Here is a 16,692-nt window from a genome sequence, read left to right as displayed (position 1 = left end):
TCAGGGCCCTGCTGCGGCAGCCGGCAGCCCAGGACCCCCCGGGTCCGCATGCCGCCACGGCAGCCGGCAGCCCAGGGTGTCCCCTGGGTGAGGGCGCCGCTGTGGCAGCTGGCAGCCCAGGGTGTCCCCCGGGTCAGTGAGCTGCCGCGGCAGCCGGCAGCCCAGGCCCCCCCCGGGTCAGCGCGCCACCGCGGCGGCCAGCAGCCCAGGGTGTCCCCCGGGTCACCACGGCAGCCGGCAGCCCAGGGCCCCCCCCGGCTCAGGGAGCCGCTGTGGCAGCCAGCAGCCCAGGGTGTCCCCCAGGTCAGTGTGCCGCTGCGGCAGCCGGCAGCCCAGGGTGTCCCCCGGGTCAGTGCGCCGCCACGGCAGCCGGCAGCCAGGGGGTCCCCCGGGTCAGCACGCCGCTGCGGCAGCCGGCAGTCCAGGGCTCCCCCTGGGTCAGGGCGCCGCTGCAGCAGCCCAGAGGTTCGGGCTGCCCGTGGCACGCTGACCCAGGGGAATCCCTGGGCTGCAGGCAGAGGCTCAGAATCCCTCTCCCTCCCAGAGCAGGGGCTCCAACCTATGCCATTTTTCTCGTTGCCGGCGAGGGCGCCGGTGGCTGAGCAGAGCTGCGCAGCTCTGCTTAGGGCCTGTGGCAGGAGCCCTGCTAGGGCAGCGCGACACCAGGGCTTCTGGAGGAAAGCGGGGGCTGCCCCCTGGCTCAGCCTCCACGTCAGCCCCAGCGAGGGGCATGGAGAAGAAAAGAGCCTCAGCGGTGGTCTGGTGGAGTGGAGGAAGAAAGAGGACCCCGATGCTCATGCGTTGGGCAAGGTAAGCAAGTGCTTCCCCACAGCTTGGCCTCAGGTGCCTGTGCTCCTGCCCCCTTGGTCCTTGGCTGGTCACTGCTGCTGCTCCCCTTGTGCCTGGATGGCTGGAGAGAACACCAGCCTGCAGAGCTGAGCTGCCCCAGTGCCCCCAGGCACCCACCTGACCCCATCCCCCCCACAGCCCTGACCCCCAGCTCCGAGCCCAGTCCCTCTGAGCTGGAAACCCCCTCACCCCATCCCCCCCACAGCCCTGACCTCCAGCTCCGAGCCCAGTCTCTCTGAGCTGGAAACCCCCTGACCCCCTTCTCCCCACAGCCCTGACCCCCACCTGACAGGTAGTGTCCCTAACACAGTTATTGCTCTTTGCATCCTCTTGACTCTCCCAGTTTCTGTGGCTAGTGGTGAGCGAAGCTTCTGGAAGCTCAAGTTGATAAAAACATACATGAGAACATCAATGTTGCAACAAAGACTTGTTGGGCTATCTACCTTGTCACTAGAACATGACATTGCTCACAGCATTGACTTGGAGGAACTTGTTTCCAAATTTGCTAAACTTAAAGCGCAGAAACATACATTCTAAATTATAACATGTTACTCTGTGACTGTGTATTGTGTATAATATATGTGATTGGGGGTAGGGGGCACAAGATGGAGGTTTCACCTAGGGCGGAAAATATCCTTGCACCGGCCCTAGTGGTAATGCAGACATGGCCTAAGTCAATACAGAAGCAATTTAAACTAAACTGAAGAAATCTACTCAACCTGAAACTGGTGTTAGCTGCAGTTTAACTAGATTAGTTTACAAACTGATTAAGTTAAAACTGCTCTAACTTCCTTTTGAAGGCAAGGCCTTAGGCCTCGTCTACACTAGAGCATCAGGGCGATGCACAGGACCTTACCTCGCCCTACGTATGTTTCTACATGAAAATTTTGCTCCCGCTGATATAACTGCCACGCTATGCTGAATGAACAACTCCATCTTCGGGAGACTCACAAAGTCAATGCTGCCCTAGTTAGATCTAGGCAGCGCCAGTGTAGAAAGCCCACTGCTTACACCCTTACTGGCTTTGACACGTGACATAATCTTTACTTCAAAATCCATCTTTGATTCCTGGAGACTCCAGGCCAGTCCTGGAGGGTTGGGAACCGAGCTGCCCCCTGCACCTAGTCACTGCTGGCGGCCCGGCGGCGAGCGCGCTCTCGAGAGAGAGAGAGAGGAACCGCGCGCCTGCCCCGCTCCCGCCTGCCTTCCGCGGGCACCCTCGCTGCTTTGCCCCCTGAGACAATCCGGGCCTGTCTGTCTGGGGGACCGGCTGCGATCGAGCCCCGTCCCCAGGGGGCGCTCGCCGGCCGTTCGGAGGCTGCGGGCGGAGCAACACCGGCCCGGGCCCCTTGGTTCTGCCGGAGCGTTGCAGGCCGGGCCCTGTTCTTGGCCGTTCTTTGCCCTGGCGCCGCCGTTGCCATGGTCACGCTCCGGCAGCCCGGCCTGGCTCCCGCGCTCTGGTTCTAGCAGGAGGGAGCCGGTCACCCCGCCAGCGACATGAACAGGTAGCGGGTCCGCTGCTGCTTCCCCGGCGCCTTTCCGTGACGGGGGCGTGCGGCCCCTGCTTCTAAACACCCTGCTTTTGTCTCCAGGTGTGAGGTGGGCTCGGGCCCCGGGACTCCCAGGAACACAACCCCCAAGGTAAGAGATTCCCCCTTCCCGCACCCAGGCTGCCCACTGCAGCCCCCTAGGTAAGAGATTCCCCCTTCCCCCACCCAGGCTGCCCACTTCAGCCCCCTAGGTAAGAGATTCCCCCTTCCCCCACCCAGGCTGCCCACTGCAGCCCCCAAGGTAAGAGATTCCCCCTTCCCACACCCAAGCTGCCCACTGCAGCCCTCTAGGTAAGAGATCCCCCCCTCCCTCAACCAGGCTGCCCACTGCAGCCTCCTAAGAGACTTCCCCTTCCCCCACCCAAGCTGCCCACTGCAGCCCCCTAGGTAAGAGATTCCCCTTTCCCCCACCCAAGCTGCCCACTGCAGACGCCTAAGTAAGAGATTCCCCCTCCCTGCACCCAGGCTGCCCACTGCAGCCCACTAGGTAAGAAATTTTCCCTCTCCCCACTGCATCCCCCTAGGTAAGAGATCCCCCCCGCTCCCAACCAGGCCGCCCACTGCAGCCCCCTAGGTAAGAAATTTCCCTCTCCCCCGGCAGGGCCAGCTCCAGGCACCAGCATTCCAAGCTGGTGTTTGGGGCAGCATTCTGCAAGGGGCGACAGTCCCTGTTGTTTTGCCCCCAAGCAGTGCGCCAAATTGCCAGCGGAGGGGAGGTGGGGCAGTTCGTGCACCGTTAGGGCGGCAGGTGCGTTTCTGCGGTGAGGGCAATTCGGTGGCAGCTTCTATGTTTAGCTGTCCGAGGCAGCTTCAGCTAAACATAGATGCTGCCGCCGAATTGCCGCAGCCACGGAAATGTGCCTGCCGCCCTAAGGGCACACCCGGACTGCCCCCGCAGCCTTCAGCAGCAATTCAGTGCTGCTTGGGGCAGCGAAAACTGTAGAGCCGACCCTGTCCCCCGGCCACCCACTGCAGCCCCCTAGGTAAGAGTTTTCCCTTCCACACACATATCTCTCCCACTGCAGACACCAGGGTAAGAGAACTGGGGAGTTTGGTGCCTAACCTACTTAGATGCTTTTGAAAACCCAATAGGCACCTTCATACCTTTAAAAATCTACCTCTAAATCTAGTCTCTATGACTCAATTTATTCATCTGTTAACAGGTCTAATATAATTGCCCAGCCTCATAGGTTATGAAAAACACGTCATGAACCATGAAATCTGGTCCTCCCTCCCCAGCCTCCCTGTGAAATCTGTTCTTTTGTGTGCTTTTACCCTATACTATACAGATTTCACAGGGGAAAACAACATTTCTCAAATTGGAGGTCCTGACCCAAAAGGGAGTTGCAGGGGGCGTATCACAAGGTTATTTTAAGGGGGTCACGGTATTGCCACACATATTTCTGTGCTGCTTTCAGAGCTGGGCCGGCAGAAAGTGGCAGCTATTGGCTGGGCATCCAGCTCTGAGGGTAGCACACACACACACACACACCCAGTAGCAGCGCAGAAGGAAGGGGTGGCAATACCATGTAATTGCCATCCTTACTTCTGTGCTGCTGCTGGTGGCACCTTTGCCTTCAGAACTGGGCTCCTGACCAGCAGCTGCTGCTCTCCAGTTCAGCCATGAAGGCAGTACCACCACCAGCAGCAGTGCAGGAGTAAGGGTACCAGTACCACAACACCTCCCCACAACCATAACTTTCGGAACCCTTACTTCTTTGGGTCAGGACCACTGCAATTACAGCACTGTGAAATTTCAGTTTTAAATAGCTGAAATCATAAAATTTGCAGTTTTCAAATCGTATGACCATGAAATTGACCAAATTGGACCATGAATTTGGTAGGTCCCTACTCATAGGAGTGATTTGTGGCTTAATTAGTGTCAAATTCTGCCTTCTAATGCATGCACATTAAGGGCATTAGTAATTGTTGTTCTAATCGAGAGTAGAATTTGTCTTTTACTTTGATCTTCCTGGTTGTGTAAGGCACTATATACTTTATTATATGAATTATTTATTCTTTTCTGTTCTTTAAAGTCTCCCCCCACACCTTAAATGTAGTCTTGGTAATACTCCAATCATTTATGGTACTTTGAAAATGTAAATGGTCAAATTTCATCTGCTCTTGTGGCATGCATTGAAACTACCTGCCGGCTGTTCTATTTTCAAAAGTTAAGTTCCCATTTTTTTGATAGACAGGATTTTCAAGAATTCAGCACAAGACACTTGATGCAAATATCCTTCATATCTCAGATGTGCGTATAACAATCAGGATCTCAGGAATGCATCTTGCACAGTTGTAAATCCTACACATAGTTACTCAGGATCTCTTTGTGAAAGCCTCTTGACATCAAGACATTTTTATTTCAGTGTCTTGTTAGGTCTAATTTTGTTGTTAGTATCCGTATTATATCATCACAGTTCATGTTGTTGAAAGTTAAGATTGTGTCAGCACTTCCATTATAAAACCCTATTTTTCAGGACTTCGTAAATTTTCTGTAAAATCTCCTCTACACCTAGGCAGAAATTTGGCATACCATGTCTAAAGAAGCTATTTTTTCCTTTGTTAACAGAAAACTTTTAAAAGCTGAGAATGAAATATATGGGTTTGCTGGTTTCAAAAGCATATAAAAATATGCTTGTATAACTTGAAAGCTAATTTAGTTTAAAATATAATCTAACGTGAATAGTCTCGATTTCAGTGCGATCCCTCTTTTGTATATTAAAACAAAGGTAAAAGTTGTTAATGTGAGTGGTAACCTTAATAAGATGCTTAATTTCTATAAGAAAAAAATTCTTAGCAATTTTTTATGAACCTAAGTACATATTTACACTGTAGACTATAGGATTTGGTAAGTTCCATAGTATGCATATTTAAAACATTTTGGCTGGCACTGGTCACTGGTACTGAGGTACAGAAATGTTCATGTCTACAGCGTCAGTCCATTACAGCTCATGTTCTTAGTGGTTGAGAAGTTACCATCTGATGGCTGCATGAGATGAGTTTGATGTTCTCAGTCTGGCTTCTACTGAAAAAGTGTCATATTCTAAAAATTATCACCATAATTGCTATTAGTTTCAGCTGTAAAGCCAAGGACTAAAAGGGCATGAAGACTCATTACCCAACCAGAGAGATGGTTCTTTCAAATCAGATTAGTGACAGATTGGCAGGGCAATATAGGAAAGCTTTTATTGACGTTGTCCCAGACAGACAGCCTGGAGACTGAAGTCCTCTTTCACTGGTTTTGATGAGCACTGAATTCATATGATTTTGTTTAGAAAAACATAGATGTCCAGTCACGTAATTATCTGATGAATTTAGTGCTAAATTCTCATCTCAGAAGGGTGTGTATAAAAATGTCAAGAAGTCTACTGTCAGATTTTTTTTCCCTGTGATTTCTTTCACTGTGTATGATTCTCCACTCTGTTACACCAGTGACCAAATGCAATAGAAATACAACTGGCCAAGTAGAACCCTTCTTCAAAATGGGGAGCACAAAAACCCGTACTAGTAAGTAGGGGAGAGAGGCACTGGGCTACCAGGGATCCACAAACACTACCAGTTAAGGAGTTGGAGAACTGATCTTTTTTACTGTCATCATATGGAATTGGGATTTTTGTAGCTGCTTAGCGTACAATTAGGAAATAGCTCTTCTGGTTTTTGTCATTATTCTGTGTTGTATGTCACAGGAGTATATTTTTATATACCTAATGTCAGTCCCTTTCACAAATAGTTATATTTTTGAGTCAGAAGAAAACTTGCAGACATCTATCCATGGTATGCAATCAGACAATTTGTAGCATATAGAAAGTTTATATCATATAACAGACTAACTGATTCCATTTAAAAGAGCATTTTGAAGAATTATCTGTTGGATGAATATAGAGATGCAGCTAACATATTTGTTTACTGTCCCCATAAAAAAAAATTCTTAATGATAATTTTAATTATTTTTCTGTCAATTTTTTCAGGTCTCTGGAATGCTGGATGTGGTTGGACCAGATGGTATTTGTTATAGGTTATCAATTAATACAGTTTTTTTTAAAGTGAAGAACTATGTTATTATTTCCAACATTCAAATAAAAAAAAACTGTAGCTATTATATTTGATTATAAAGACATAAGTAAGCATATTTTTTCATCCATCCATTTTTAATTTCTCAAATTTAAGCTTTATTTTTCATTTTTTTTAAGAAACGTCCCTCATATTTGCAGCTTGTCTTTCAGAGTGGCCATAGTCACACTTTTTCAAAGCTAATAACAGTGTAGCGATATGGATCTACCTAGTGGTGTTACCCTGTGAATTATGTAGTTCACATCTCTGCTTTCCAGGAAATTACACACATCAAGAAGTAAGAATCTGCTAACAAGCTTAGAGACCTAGTATGGAAATATATATGAGAATTCCCAGTCCTGTTCCCAAGTTCCAAATTAAAAATGAAGGGAAATCTTTTCAACACCTCTCCTCATGGTAAAAACATAAATTCAGATCATGAATTTGGGTGTGATCCATGGTGGTACTTAGGCAGTTAAGTCACATTTTCAGGCACCACTATTATCCATAAAACTCCTGCTCAATTGTCTTCTAACCCCGTAGGTGCCTCAACTCATTCAGCACCTAAGCTTTTATCACTGGGCATGTGTGCTGCAGTCTCACTAGTTAGCTGGGCGCCCATTTCCTCCTTGAGTCAGGCTTCAGTGTGCATGTTCTAGTTACTTGGGTGCATATCTCCTGCCTAAGTCCCAGAGCAAGTCACAAACTGGGGAAGATAGTCATTCAGCTGCCTAAGTTGCGTGTGGGGACCTGATCCGGTAGGCGAGGTCAGAAGCCGCCTAACAGATCTGGCCTCTCAGGTGAGTTCACACAAAACAGCCAGGAGTTGGGGTTGGAGGAGGAGGACTTCCCTTATAAACTTTAGCCTAGTGGATAGACTATTCACATAGTCCCCTCTCCTGCTGAGGGGGACAGCGAATTTGAATAGGGATTGTCCACCTCTCAGGTGACTGCCCTAACCGAGAGGCATTGTAATTCTTTCACTTGCCCAATTAATATTTAATTATTCAATTATTTAATTGGATTAAATTAATTATTTAAGTGGCACAACTTCAACAGGCAAGATTTGAGGGAGACAGTATTTGGTCCTGCCATGAGGGCAGGGGACTGGACTCGATGACCTCTCGAGGTCCCTTCCAGTCCTAGAGTCTATGAGTCTATGAGATCCACATTGGAATATTTCATAACACACATCTGTTCAAATCACTTCTACTCAGAAGGAGGGTGGACTTGAACTGAGGGCCTCCCAAATCCTGAGTGAGTATCCTATCCGCTTGGCAGAAGGGTGTAAGGGAGGTGGTCGTCTTTCTCCTCCTTCTCGCCTGAAGGGTCCAATCCAGCCGGTAGTCTCTAAGTAAGTCTACCAGATTGGGCCCCTCCATGTGATTTAGGCAACCAAATGCCTGTGTTCCCTGGTTTGTGGATTGCAAGCAGAGATAGGCACCTCCCTGCACCCTAGACTTAGGCACCTATCTCCATAATCGGAACAGGTTTTAGCACACATCTGGTTGATGTTGCCTATTGGCTGGCTTCGGTGGTTCCCACCTAGTATGCTGGCTTTGTAGATCGCAGTCTAAGGTTGCTATCTCTCCCCATTCATTGTATAGGAGCTTAGGCGCCTACCTCAGGCTTTGTGGATCGTAGTGCTGTTCTTGTGATGTTTCTAGAAGCCTAGAATTTAGGTGTTGCAATGCTGAGCATTGTAGCACCTAAGTCCCTTCCTCCATCTGGGCCTTTGAAACTGTACTGCACAACTGGCTGTGTCATAAAACTGAAACTCTATGTACCATATGCAAACTCTGGAAATTAATTATCTAACAATCTGTATTTATTGAGTTAATTGCACATACCTTTTACATTTATAAAGTCATCTTGCTTTAGTTTTTTTGGTTCAGTGATCCTAAAAGATTTTTAATTATCTGTATTTATTTATATAATGATACACACAATTTTTTATAAAGAAAACTGGCCCTATTTCTGGTTTATAATTATTCAGAAGGAAAAAAGATTGTTTAAAATATCTTTTTTTGGCAGTTGCTGAATACAATGTTAGATAGTCTATACTATGCATGCTCTATCCTTTCAGTATAGAGTCAGTGGTTCGGTATAACATATTTGGAATATACAGAAAGCCATTGAGCAAATGCAGTTGAAGACCAGGTACTCCATTGAGTATGCTTAGGTAGATGTTACTCTAAAGTACTACAGTATTTCGCATTTCAAATGTATATCTCTCTTCCTGGCTGTTTTCTAAATTTGATCTACATTCATTCACAGGAGAGTGTTAAAGAACGAATAGTTCTAAAATATTTAGAAAGGAAGGAAGACCATACAGAATAACAGGACTTCACGAGATTTTAAAAATCCCCTTTAGTCTACTGAATAAATATACCTTGTGAAAAATACTTCAGGTCTCCTCTGAGTGATGTCAATGGGAATTTGCCATTGATTATATAGTAGCAGGATTTGGTCTTTAAACTTTCCAGGAAAAACTGAATGTAAATTGGCTTTACGCACCCAAATTGTTTTACAATAACATTATGCAGAACAAGAAAAATTAGTGACCATTATGCACTAAACAAAGATTCATATTACATTATACTGTACACTTAGACTGTTTTATAACTGAGGAAGGGAATGTTGACAAGACCATGGGATTTATCCCTGACTCTAAAAGTTCTATGTGAATGATTAACTTCCACCTGGATAGCCATGTGATACAGACAATATGGACCTCAGTTTTATGTCTCATCAGAGCTACAGTATCCTTAATTGCATTTTCAGCGCTGGTTATAAGCCCTAATTCTAGTATGAAATTTGGGCCCACAGTCTTCTGGTCCAAGGATGAGTGCTACCAACTGAATTATAATGAAACTAAGAAAATTGTAATTTAATTTTTTAAAATTATATTTTACAATAGTTTGATATCAAAAAGGGAATGTACAAAGGGAAGAGTCTAGAGCAGGGATTCTCAAACTGGGGGTCGGGACCCCTCAAGGGGCCATGAGGTTATTACATGGGGGGTCGCGAGCTGTCAGTCTCCACCCCAAACCTCGCTTTGCCTCCAGCATTTATAATGGTGTTAAATATATGAAAAAGTGTTTTTAATGTATAAGGAGGTTTGCACTCAGAGGCTTGCTGTGTGAAAGGGTTCACCACTACAGAAGTCTGAGAACCCCTGTTCTAGAGTTACTCTCACATCACCAACACTAAGTCTGTTCTATATAACATTTACAAGTCCTCCATATATAAAGGCAAAGAAGACAAATAATACAATGGCATTTTAAAAATGTTTCTGTATCAGAGATTTTTGAACACCCAGGTAATGTCAAGAAGAAAATTAATATCTAAAGTGAAAAGTACTAATGTAATTTATAAACTGACATCTTAGCCATCCATTAATAGCTCAGTGTTTTGAAATATTCAGTGCTTCAAAAATTTTCTGTTGTCTGGTTTTATAAGCCATTTTCTCATAAGCTCGCTAATAATTCTCAAGTGCAATCTAATTTGGTAAATATATAGAAACTTTGACAGCCCAACATTAACTGTATACTTTGATAATGAACTAATTGTGAATAAAAAAAATGCAGTTTAAGAAAACATGATCTGTTCTGTGTTGTGCTTAATACATCGTGTGCATCTTTCTGTTTAGATGGATTTATTCTAGAAGCCTGCTTGACAATGTCAAGGTAAGAAAATATAGAAAAGAAAGACACAGTCTTGGCCCCAAAAAATTTCCAGAAGTTTTCTGTTGTGTGAGGCAAGCTGTAAAGGAATGTGAGTTGTGTGAATATGGGGAGACCTGGTGGTGGAGGAACAGTCAAGGCGATCGGCTGATGGCCTCCCAGATCCACAATGTATTGATCTATTCTTTCCTTTATATGTATTTAAAAGTAAGTGAAATGAGTTTTCATTGTATCAGTATATAATAATATGCAATCTTTGGGGCCAAAAAGCTTCCTTCTTTAGGTTTTGGAAGTTTATACCAAAACCATGATATATAAAAAATAGATTGCAAATCACAGTAAACAAATAAAACAATGATACAATGCAAAGTGTTACATTCAACTATCACTTCATATATTAAAGGTTCTTCTATTGCATTAAATTGATCACGCACAAGAGGAGTCATGCCTAGTGGTCAAATCAAAATTTTAATACAAAAAGGGCACATTGTGAAAGATAAAAAAAGGTTAAATATAGCATTTATTATAATTGTTGTGATATGACTGTAAAATATATCATATTTTCAAGCACTTCCTTAACAGTTAAATTCACATATTGTACTTTGAATATTATAGATTTATGCTAGTGAAACATTTTTCTCAACCAGAACTACTAGTAAGCATCTTTTCAGTTAACTCATGCTTGTTGCTGGCCCAAAGGAGACATTTTTCTTCTATTTTTTAAAACATTTTGAGACTGTCTCATATTGATTAAGTCCTTATCAAGGTGGGTTCTGGCCAGGATGGATAAAAAGCAATGCTTTTTTTAAAAAAAAAATTTAAATCGGATTTTTTTGATAAAATGCTTTTTGAGAAAAAAACCTATCTAAAGATAGTTTTAATTAAGATACATTATAGCACAAAGATATGGCATCATGGAATAGAGATTATAAATTCTAATTCTATAGTATGAGACAATATATTCACATAATGCTTAAGAAAAGTTTTGTAAATGACTTCATGGATTAGGGACCCAATTTTATGGGGTTCCACAGGCTTCTGTATAGATTATTTGGGTTAATCTTTCTATCTACTCAATGGGACTCAGTGCTCAGTCTAGAAATACCATCAGAGATACTTAGTTTTGCAGTTCTCAAACTGTGGATTTGAGACTCCAGAGGTAACATGCTTATTAACAGCAAAAATGTTTTTAAATAAATAAATAATATATAGAGGTGAGAAATAACAGATCTCAACTTTATTGTCCCTCTGCAAATTTGTGTACACAGAGTCAATCCCTTACCTCTCTCTAAAAGTGCAAAGTTTCAAAAAGTTCAATGAATAGAAGATTGTTGTGGGCGGAATAGATCTGGACAAGGAGAAGTCTGGAGATAAATGTGAGAAGTGAGAGACACGCTTGTTTTGTTAAAATATTATATGTTTGCTGTTGAAGGAAAAAAATCCAGAATACTTAACATTGTTGTTTTAGTTAAATAAAATAATTTAAATGTCTGTCTGGTGATATTCTCCTCCTAATACAGCATGGCAAGAAAATCCTCCCAATATTAATGATTAACCTGTTGAACTGGAGATAGTTCACCTCTCAACCTAAATATCTCTTTGGTTACCTTTGGCAAATGAAATAACCAAACAATCATTCATTTTCTGATATAGCTGTAAAACTAATCTGAAAAGTTTTCAAAATAAATCACTGTTTAAAAATGTATAGTGTGTACCTTCTAAAAATGAAACCTACTTCTACCTCTGAGTTGTGAAGAATGTGTGTTAAGGTTATAACAACAACAACAACAGGAATGCATTTTTATGTAGAAAACAATTAAATTGAGTCTTCCTGACAAATTGATTTAAATCAAATCCACCCTGCTTCTGGCCCTCAATAATTCTCTGACCTTTCTGTGTTGCACGACTGCAGAGGCTGTTCCTGAATCTGCGAGCTATCTCCTCTATTTGTCAGCAATGGAATGCCATGCAAGCTTTCATAGGAATAGAGTGTTGTATATATTTGTTCTTGATGCCAGACAGAAGGAACATTATTTGACTCCTCTCGCTCCCTCCAGCCCCATCCCCGGTAGTATGATGAACAGGAGCTGTCTGCCACCTGTTGTCTCTTAGATAAGTTTTAGAAATGTAAAGAAGCTTAAAGAAATATTCTTAGCCATTAATAGAGACCAAAGATATGTCTCCCCAGCTAGTTCTGGAGTAATTTTCATGTGTAGGTCCAACCACATGGCTTTAATAGGAATGGAGAAAAAAGATGACTACATGGACCCAGAATAGGGAGCCGTAGAGCATAGGTGCCGACTCTGGGGCTGCAGCACCCACGGGGAAAAATTGGTGTGTGCTCTGCACCCATTGGCAGCTCCCCGTGCACCCCCCCACCTCTGCCTCCACTCCACCTTCTTCCCTGAGCGTGCCACATGCCCACTTTTTCCCCCTAGCTCCCAGCCCTTTCACCGTGAAACAGCTGTTTCGTGCAACTGGGAAGGAGAGGGGAGGAGGGGGAATGCGGTGCCCTCGGGGAAGAGGCGGGGCCAGGGCAGGGATTTGGAGAAGGGGTCCAATAGGAGTAGGGAGGAGGTGGAGTTGGGACTTTGGGGAAGGGGTTGGAATGGAAGCGGAGCAGGGGAGGGGAATGGTGGAGTTGGGGCTGGGGGCAAGGGGACACACGCACTCACTGGTGCTGGGGAAAGTTGGCACCTATGTCGTAGAGTGCAGGGCATGGCAAGTTTATTTTAATGAATCTCTAATGGTGAAAAGACTGGCATAAATTGAACGCTTTAAAAAAATCACTCTGTGGATTAAAATGCCTGAACCTGGTTACATCATTACTGTGTGGTGGTGTACTGGTGCTACACAGTGTAAAAAGTCCTAGCTTAGATAAGGACTAACCTATACCGAGGAAAGTTGGCTCACATTGGAGAAACAAGGTTTTCTGAAATCATATTGAAAACGCCTGTTCCCTGTCTACACTAAATAGCTTATTTACAATATTAGTAATACCATTGCAGCTGAAAGTGATTTGTACCTACTAATATTTCAATTCAGCAAAGCTCTTAAATACATATTTAAGTCCTAGTGAGCTCAATAGTAAAAACATAAGGGATTTACAGAATAGGGGATGGACTTCAGCATATGCTTAAGTGCTTTGCTGAATCAGATTGTAAATCTGGTTATAATTCTTTCTAGTGTGGGCCCTAATGCCATAGCCAGTATCCAGAGCTTGTCCAAACCCAGGAAAAGGCCTGAGTATTTTTTGTTGTGTCAGACCTTAGAGTCCAGATTAAGTAATTGTTTGCAGTAATTGCAGGTGTGTAAGAATTGGTTGTCTTCTAGATTTATTTTATTTTGTTTTGCTACCACATGTCCACTTGAACAAACTGAAATTCCAGTGTTCAAGGAGTATATGTTCATACAAATGTCTGTTTTTCTACTAGGCAGGACTGTTTAGAAAGAACAGATGCCATAAAGGTAAGATTTAGTTTTCCATAGGATCAGCATCTCTTTCATGGGCAATTGATGTGTTTTATTCTTTATTTCGCTATTGTTACTGAAAAACAATAGCTACTGCTTTTTGAAATTTTCATATGCGTGGTGAAGAAATTTCAAACCTCCAATTCTGAATCCTGGTGTGGAATTCTGTTGAAGTTACTGGGAATTTGCATCACTGCAAGAACCCTCATTAATGCGGGATGGGTATCTTAAGTAATTACAGTGGTTTTCATTTTTAATGTTACTATTGTTGTTATTTTAGGACCAAAAGAATGGACAAAATGGCAGATTACATGTGTTTGGTCCAAAAAGTAAGTGACCTAATAATGATTTAGTATTTGGAGGGGGATCCACCTTTTTCTTTATTATATGCTAGCTTTCCCTGATTAAAAAAAATCCAGTAAGCAAGTTTTTGAGTTGTTTAGCAGTGCAAATTTTAATTGCAACTTTGAAACAATTTACATCTGTCACAGTCAAAGAAAGTTTAGAATTGAAAATCAGAATTTGTACTAAGTATATCAGAACTTTAAACAGCTGTTGTTCATTTGTTCTTTAGAAGAAGTGGTTATTGAACCAATTCAAACAATGCCACGGTGAGATGATCTCTTTGGTTTTGCAGCTGATCTATTACATGCCTTTTTAAGCAATTAGAGCTAGATAATGAAATCATTTGTTACCCAATTAATTTTGAAAGGCTGAAAATGCATGGATTAACACTTTAACCTTTGGTTCAGTTGGCACCATTGCTATTTAGACGGGGTATTTAAAATAGAATTTAAATCTTAATGATATTGTAGAAGTACATATTTTTAAATTAAGGCCTTTACATTTTGAGTTATTGAATAGTTATTTTCTTCAGTTTGATGTTTTTACTGTTGTAGAATGTACTTACATAAAATTTTCAGAAACTATGAAAACATTTTCTGTTGTGCATAATCTTTTTGTTTGAAAATAATAATAGAATTCATGTATAAACTAAAATTAGAAATATTGATTAAAATTAATGGAAGATTTATCTAAGGGCCAGATCCTGTATCACAGAAGTCAGCAAGAGCTTTGCCATTAGCCTTAATGAGTGCAAGTTCAGGCCCTGAATGATCTGAATTGCGTTGAAAATATCAACCACTATATTTAAGATTCTTATGAGGTTAAGTGAAAAATGTGAAATTTTTTCCAAAATAAGTTACCATGGCTCTTAGACTGCTCCTATAAAAGTCCATAGAAACATCCCATCAACTTCAATGGAACAGGATCATGCATCACGACAAGATCCCTTCATCCATGTAAGCAGTCAAAAGGCAGGTGTCGCAGTACAGTAAAAGATCTAAGGTTACATTTTTTTAGAAGTGGTTTGTAAATTTGGAGTGTAAATTTTGTATACATGAAAGGATATGCATGAAAAAATGTGAATATTCTTGTTAAAGGCTGTCTGAAAATTTGGCCCCTGGTGATTATCCAAGATTGCTCCAAAATATCCTTCCTTGCTTTATCTGTCATGTCAGTAAAACTCAGCTTGGAGTGCCAGTTTTTTATCTCTTTTACACAAATGTAAACTTGGAGTTACTCCAAAGACTAAATGGGTCAAATTGTTAAAAGGGAACTCTTGTTCCTGGTTATATGCATTTTCACAAATATTTTTGTGCTTGCAAACTGTATTTGCGTGTGTAACCTGCTAGGTAGTAAGTAGCTGGATTTCTGACCTCTCAGTTTTCACACAAATATAATTTACCTGGAAATTGTAAAATAATAAATAATAGAAATAAACCAGTAAATTTTGCCTGGGTATGGAAAAGCTCGTAGATGCAATTTTTTAAAGCCACTTTTTAATACTTGGTCTTAAAATTCTTGCCAAGTGGACTACTCTTGATGTTATGATACTTCTCTTACCATATAACGCTATAAAATTGCTTTAGTTACTAGCAAAGAATCCTGTGGCACCTTATAGACTAACAGACGTTTTGGAGCATGAGCTTTCGTGGGTGAATACCCACTTCCTCAGATGCATGTAATGGAAATATCCAGGGGCAGGTATATATATGTGTGCTAGCAAGCAAGCTAGAGATAACGAGGTCAGTTCAATCAGGGAGGATGAGGCCCTGGCTAGAGATAACGAGGTCAGTTCAATCAGGGAGGATGAGGCCCTGTTCTAGCAGGGCCTCATCCTCCCTGATTGAACTGACCTCGTTATCTCTAGCTTGCTTGCTAGCACACATATATATACCTGCCCCTGGATATTTCCATTACATGCATCTGAGGAAGTGGGTATTCACCCACGAAAGCTCATGCTCCAAAACGTCTGTTAGTCTATAAGGTGCCACAGGATTCTTTGCTGCTTTTACAGATCCAGACTAACACGGCTACCCTCTGATACTTAGTTACTACGTTTTTTATTGCTGGAATTGGAATAAATTCCATTTGTGATCTCCCCCCCCTCCCCCAAACAATCATTATGTAAAATATAACTGCAATTCATTACAATGTGTAAATAAATCACTAAATCAATATAAAAAAATTGGAATATTCATCTCTTGTAAAAGAGTAATTATGTTATAAGAATGAGTATTGTATCTTTTTCTAGCCCTGAGCTTTATTACAGGCGGTTAATTGAATGGAGGTATTTATTATATGAGTATGTAACCCCTAGTTTGTATAAATATTTTGAGACTGTCTCCATATTTTTACTGAAGTTTGAAAACTCTTATTCAGTTAAGGGTACTCTGTAGCACCCAACACAGGTGGAAAAATTACCTGTACATTTTCAAAAGTCAGTTCACAGCTGCTTGTTTCCTGTGTTGGAAAATAGGTATAAAAGTTATGAGAATATCCAGATGCGATCTATTTATTTCTTTTCATTCAGTTCCATGTAGACTTTATCTGGTGAATCTTCCAAAAAGTTCTTTTTGAGAAGTGATCTTAAATTAATAGAAATACTACATTATAATGGTTTTGAACAATCAGTGTAAACTGGTTAGTACCTGTAGTAGTCATCACAGGCATAGAACTTATTTTAATATTTAGTTAAAAGGAGAAAATAGGAGTTAGCTGCTATATTGCATTTGATTCAT

General features: G+C 42.2%; 1 protein-coding gene across 5 annotated transcripts in view; it reads left to right on the top strand.

Annotated features, from left to right (window-relative positions):
• Window positions 1-2,058: 2,058 nt before the first annotated feature.
• The window catches only part of ERICH2 (glutamate rich 2), a 39,259-nt gene continuing 24,625 nt past the window's right edge, over window positions 2,059-16,692 (top strand). Inside the window, exons 1-6 of one of the 5 annotated variants that reach the window (XM_030580080.1) lie at window positions 2,059-2,354; window positions 2,442-2,490; window positions 6,371-6,404; window positions 10,105-10,141; window positions 13,573-13,606; window positions 13,890-13,938. In XM_030580080.1, coding sequence (XP_030435940.1) covers window positions 2,347-2,354; window positions 2,442-2,490; window positions 6,371-6,404; window positions 10,105-10,141; window positions 13,573-13,606; window positions 13,890-13,938 — 211 coding nt within the window. In that variant the 5' untranslated portion in view covers window positions 2,059-2,346. Of the gene's footprint in view, window positions 2,491-6,370; window positions 6,418-6,584; window positions 6,870-10,104; window positions 10,142-13,572; window positions 13,607-13,889; window positions 13,939-16,692 lie in introns of those variants that run through there. The other 4 variants (XM_030580083.1, XM_030580082.1, XM_030580085.1 and 1 more) reach the window with 4 other exon arrangements.

Source organism: Gopherus evgoodei, chromosome 11 (assembly GCF_007399415.2).
Source record: "Gopherus evgoodei ecotype Sinaloan lineage chromosome 11, rGopEvg1_v1.p, whole genome shotgun sequence".
NCBI lineage: Eukaryota > Metazoa > Chordata > Testudines > Testudinidae > Gopherus > Gopherus evgoodei.
The sequence above is the reverse complement of the archived record's forward strand: the minus strand, read 5'-3'. Positions and strand labels throughout refer to the sequence as shown.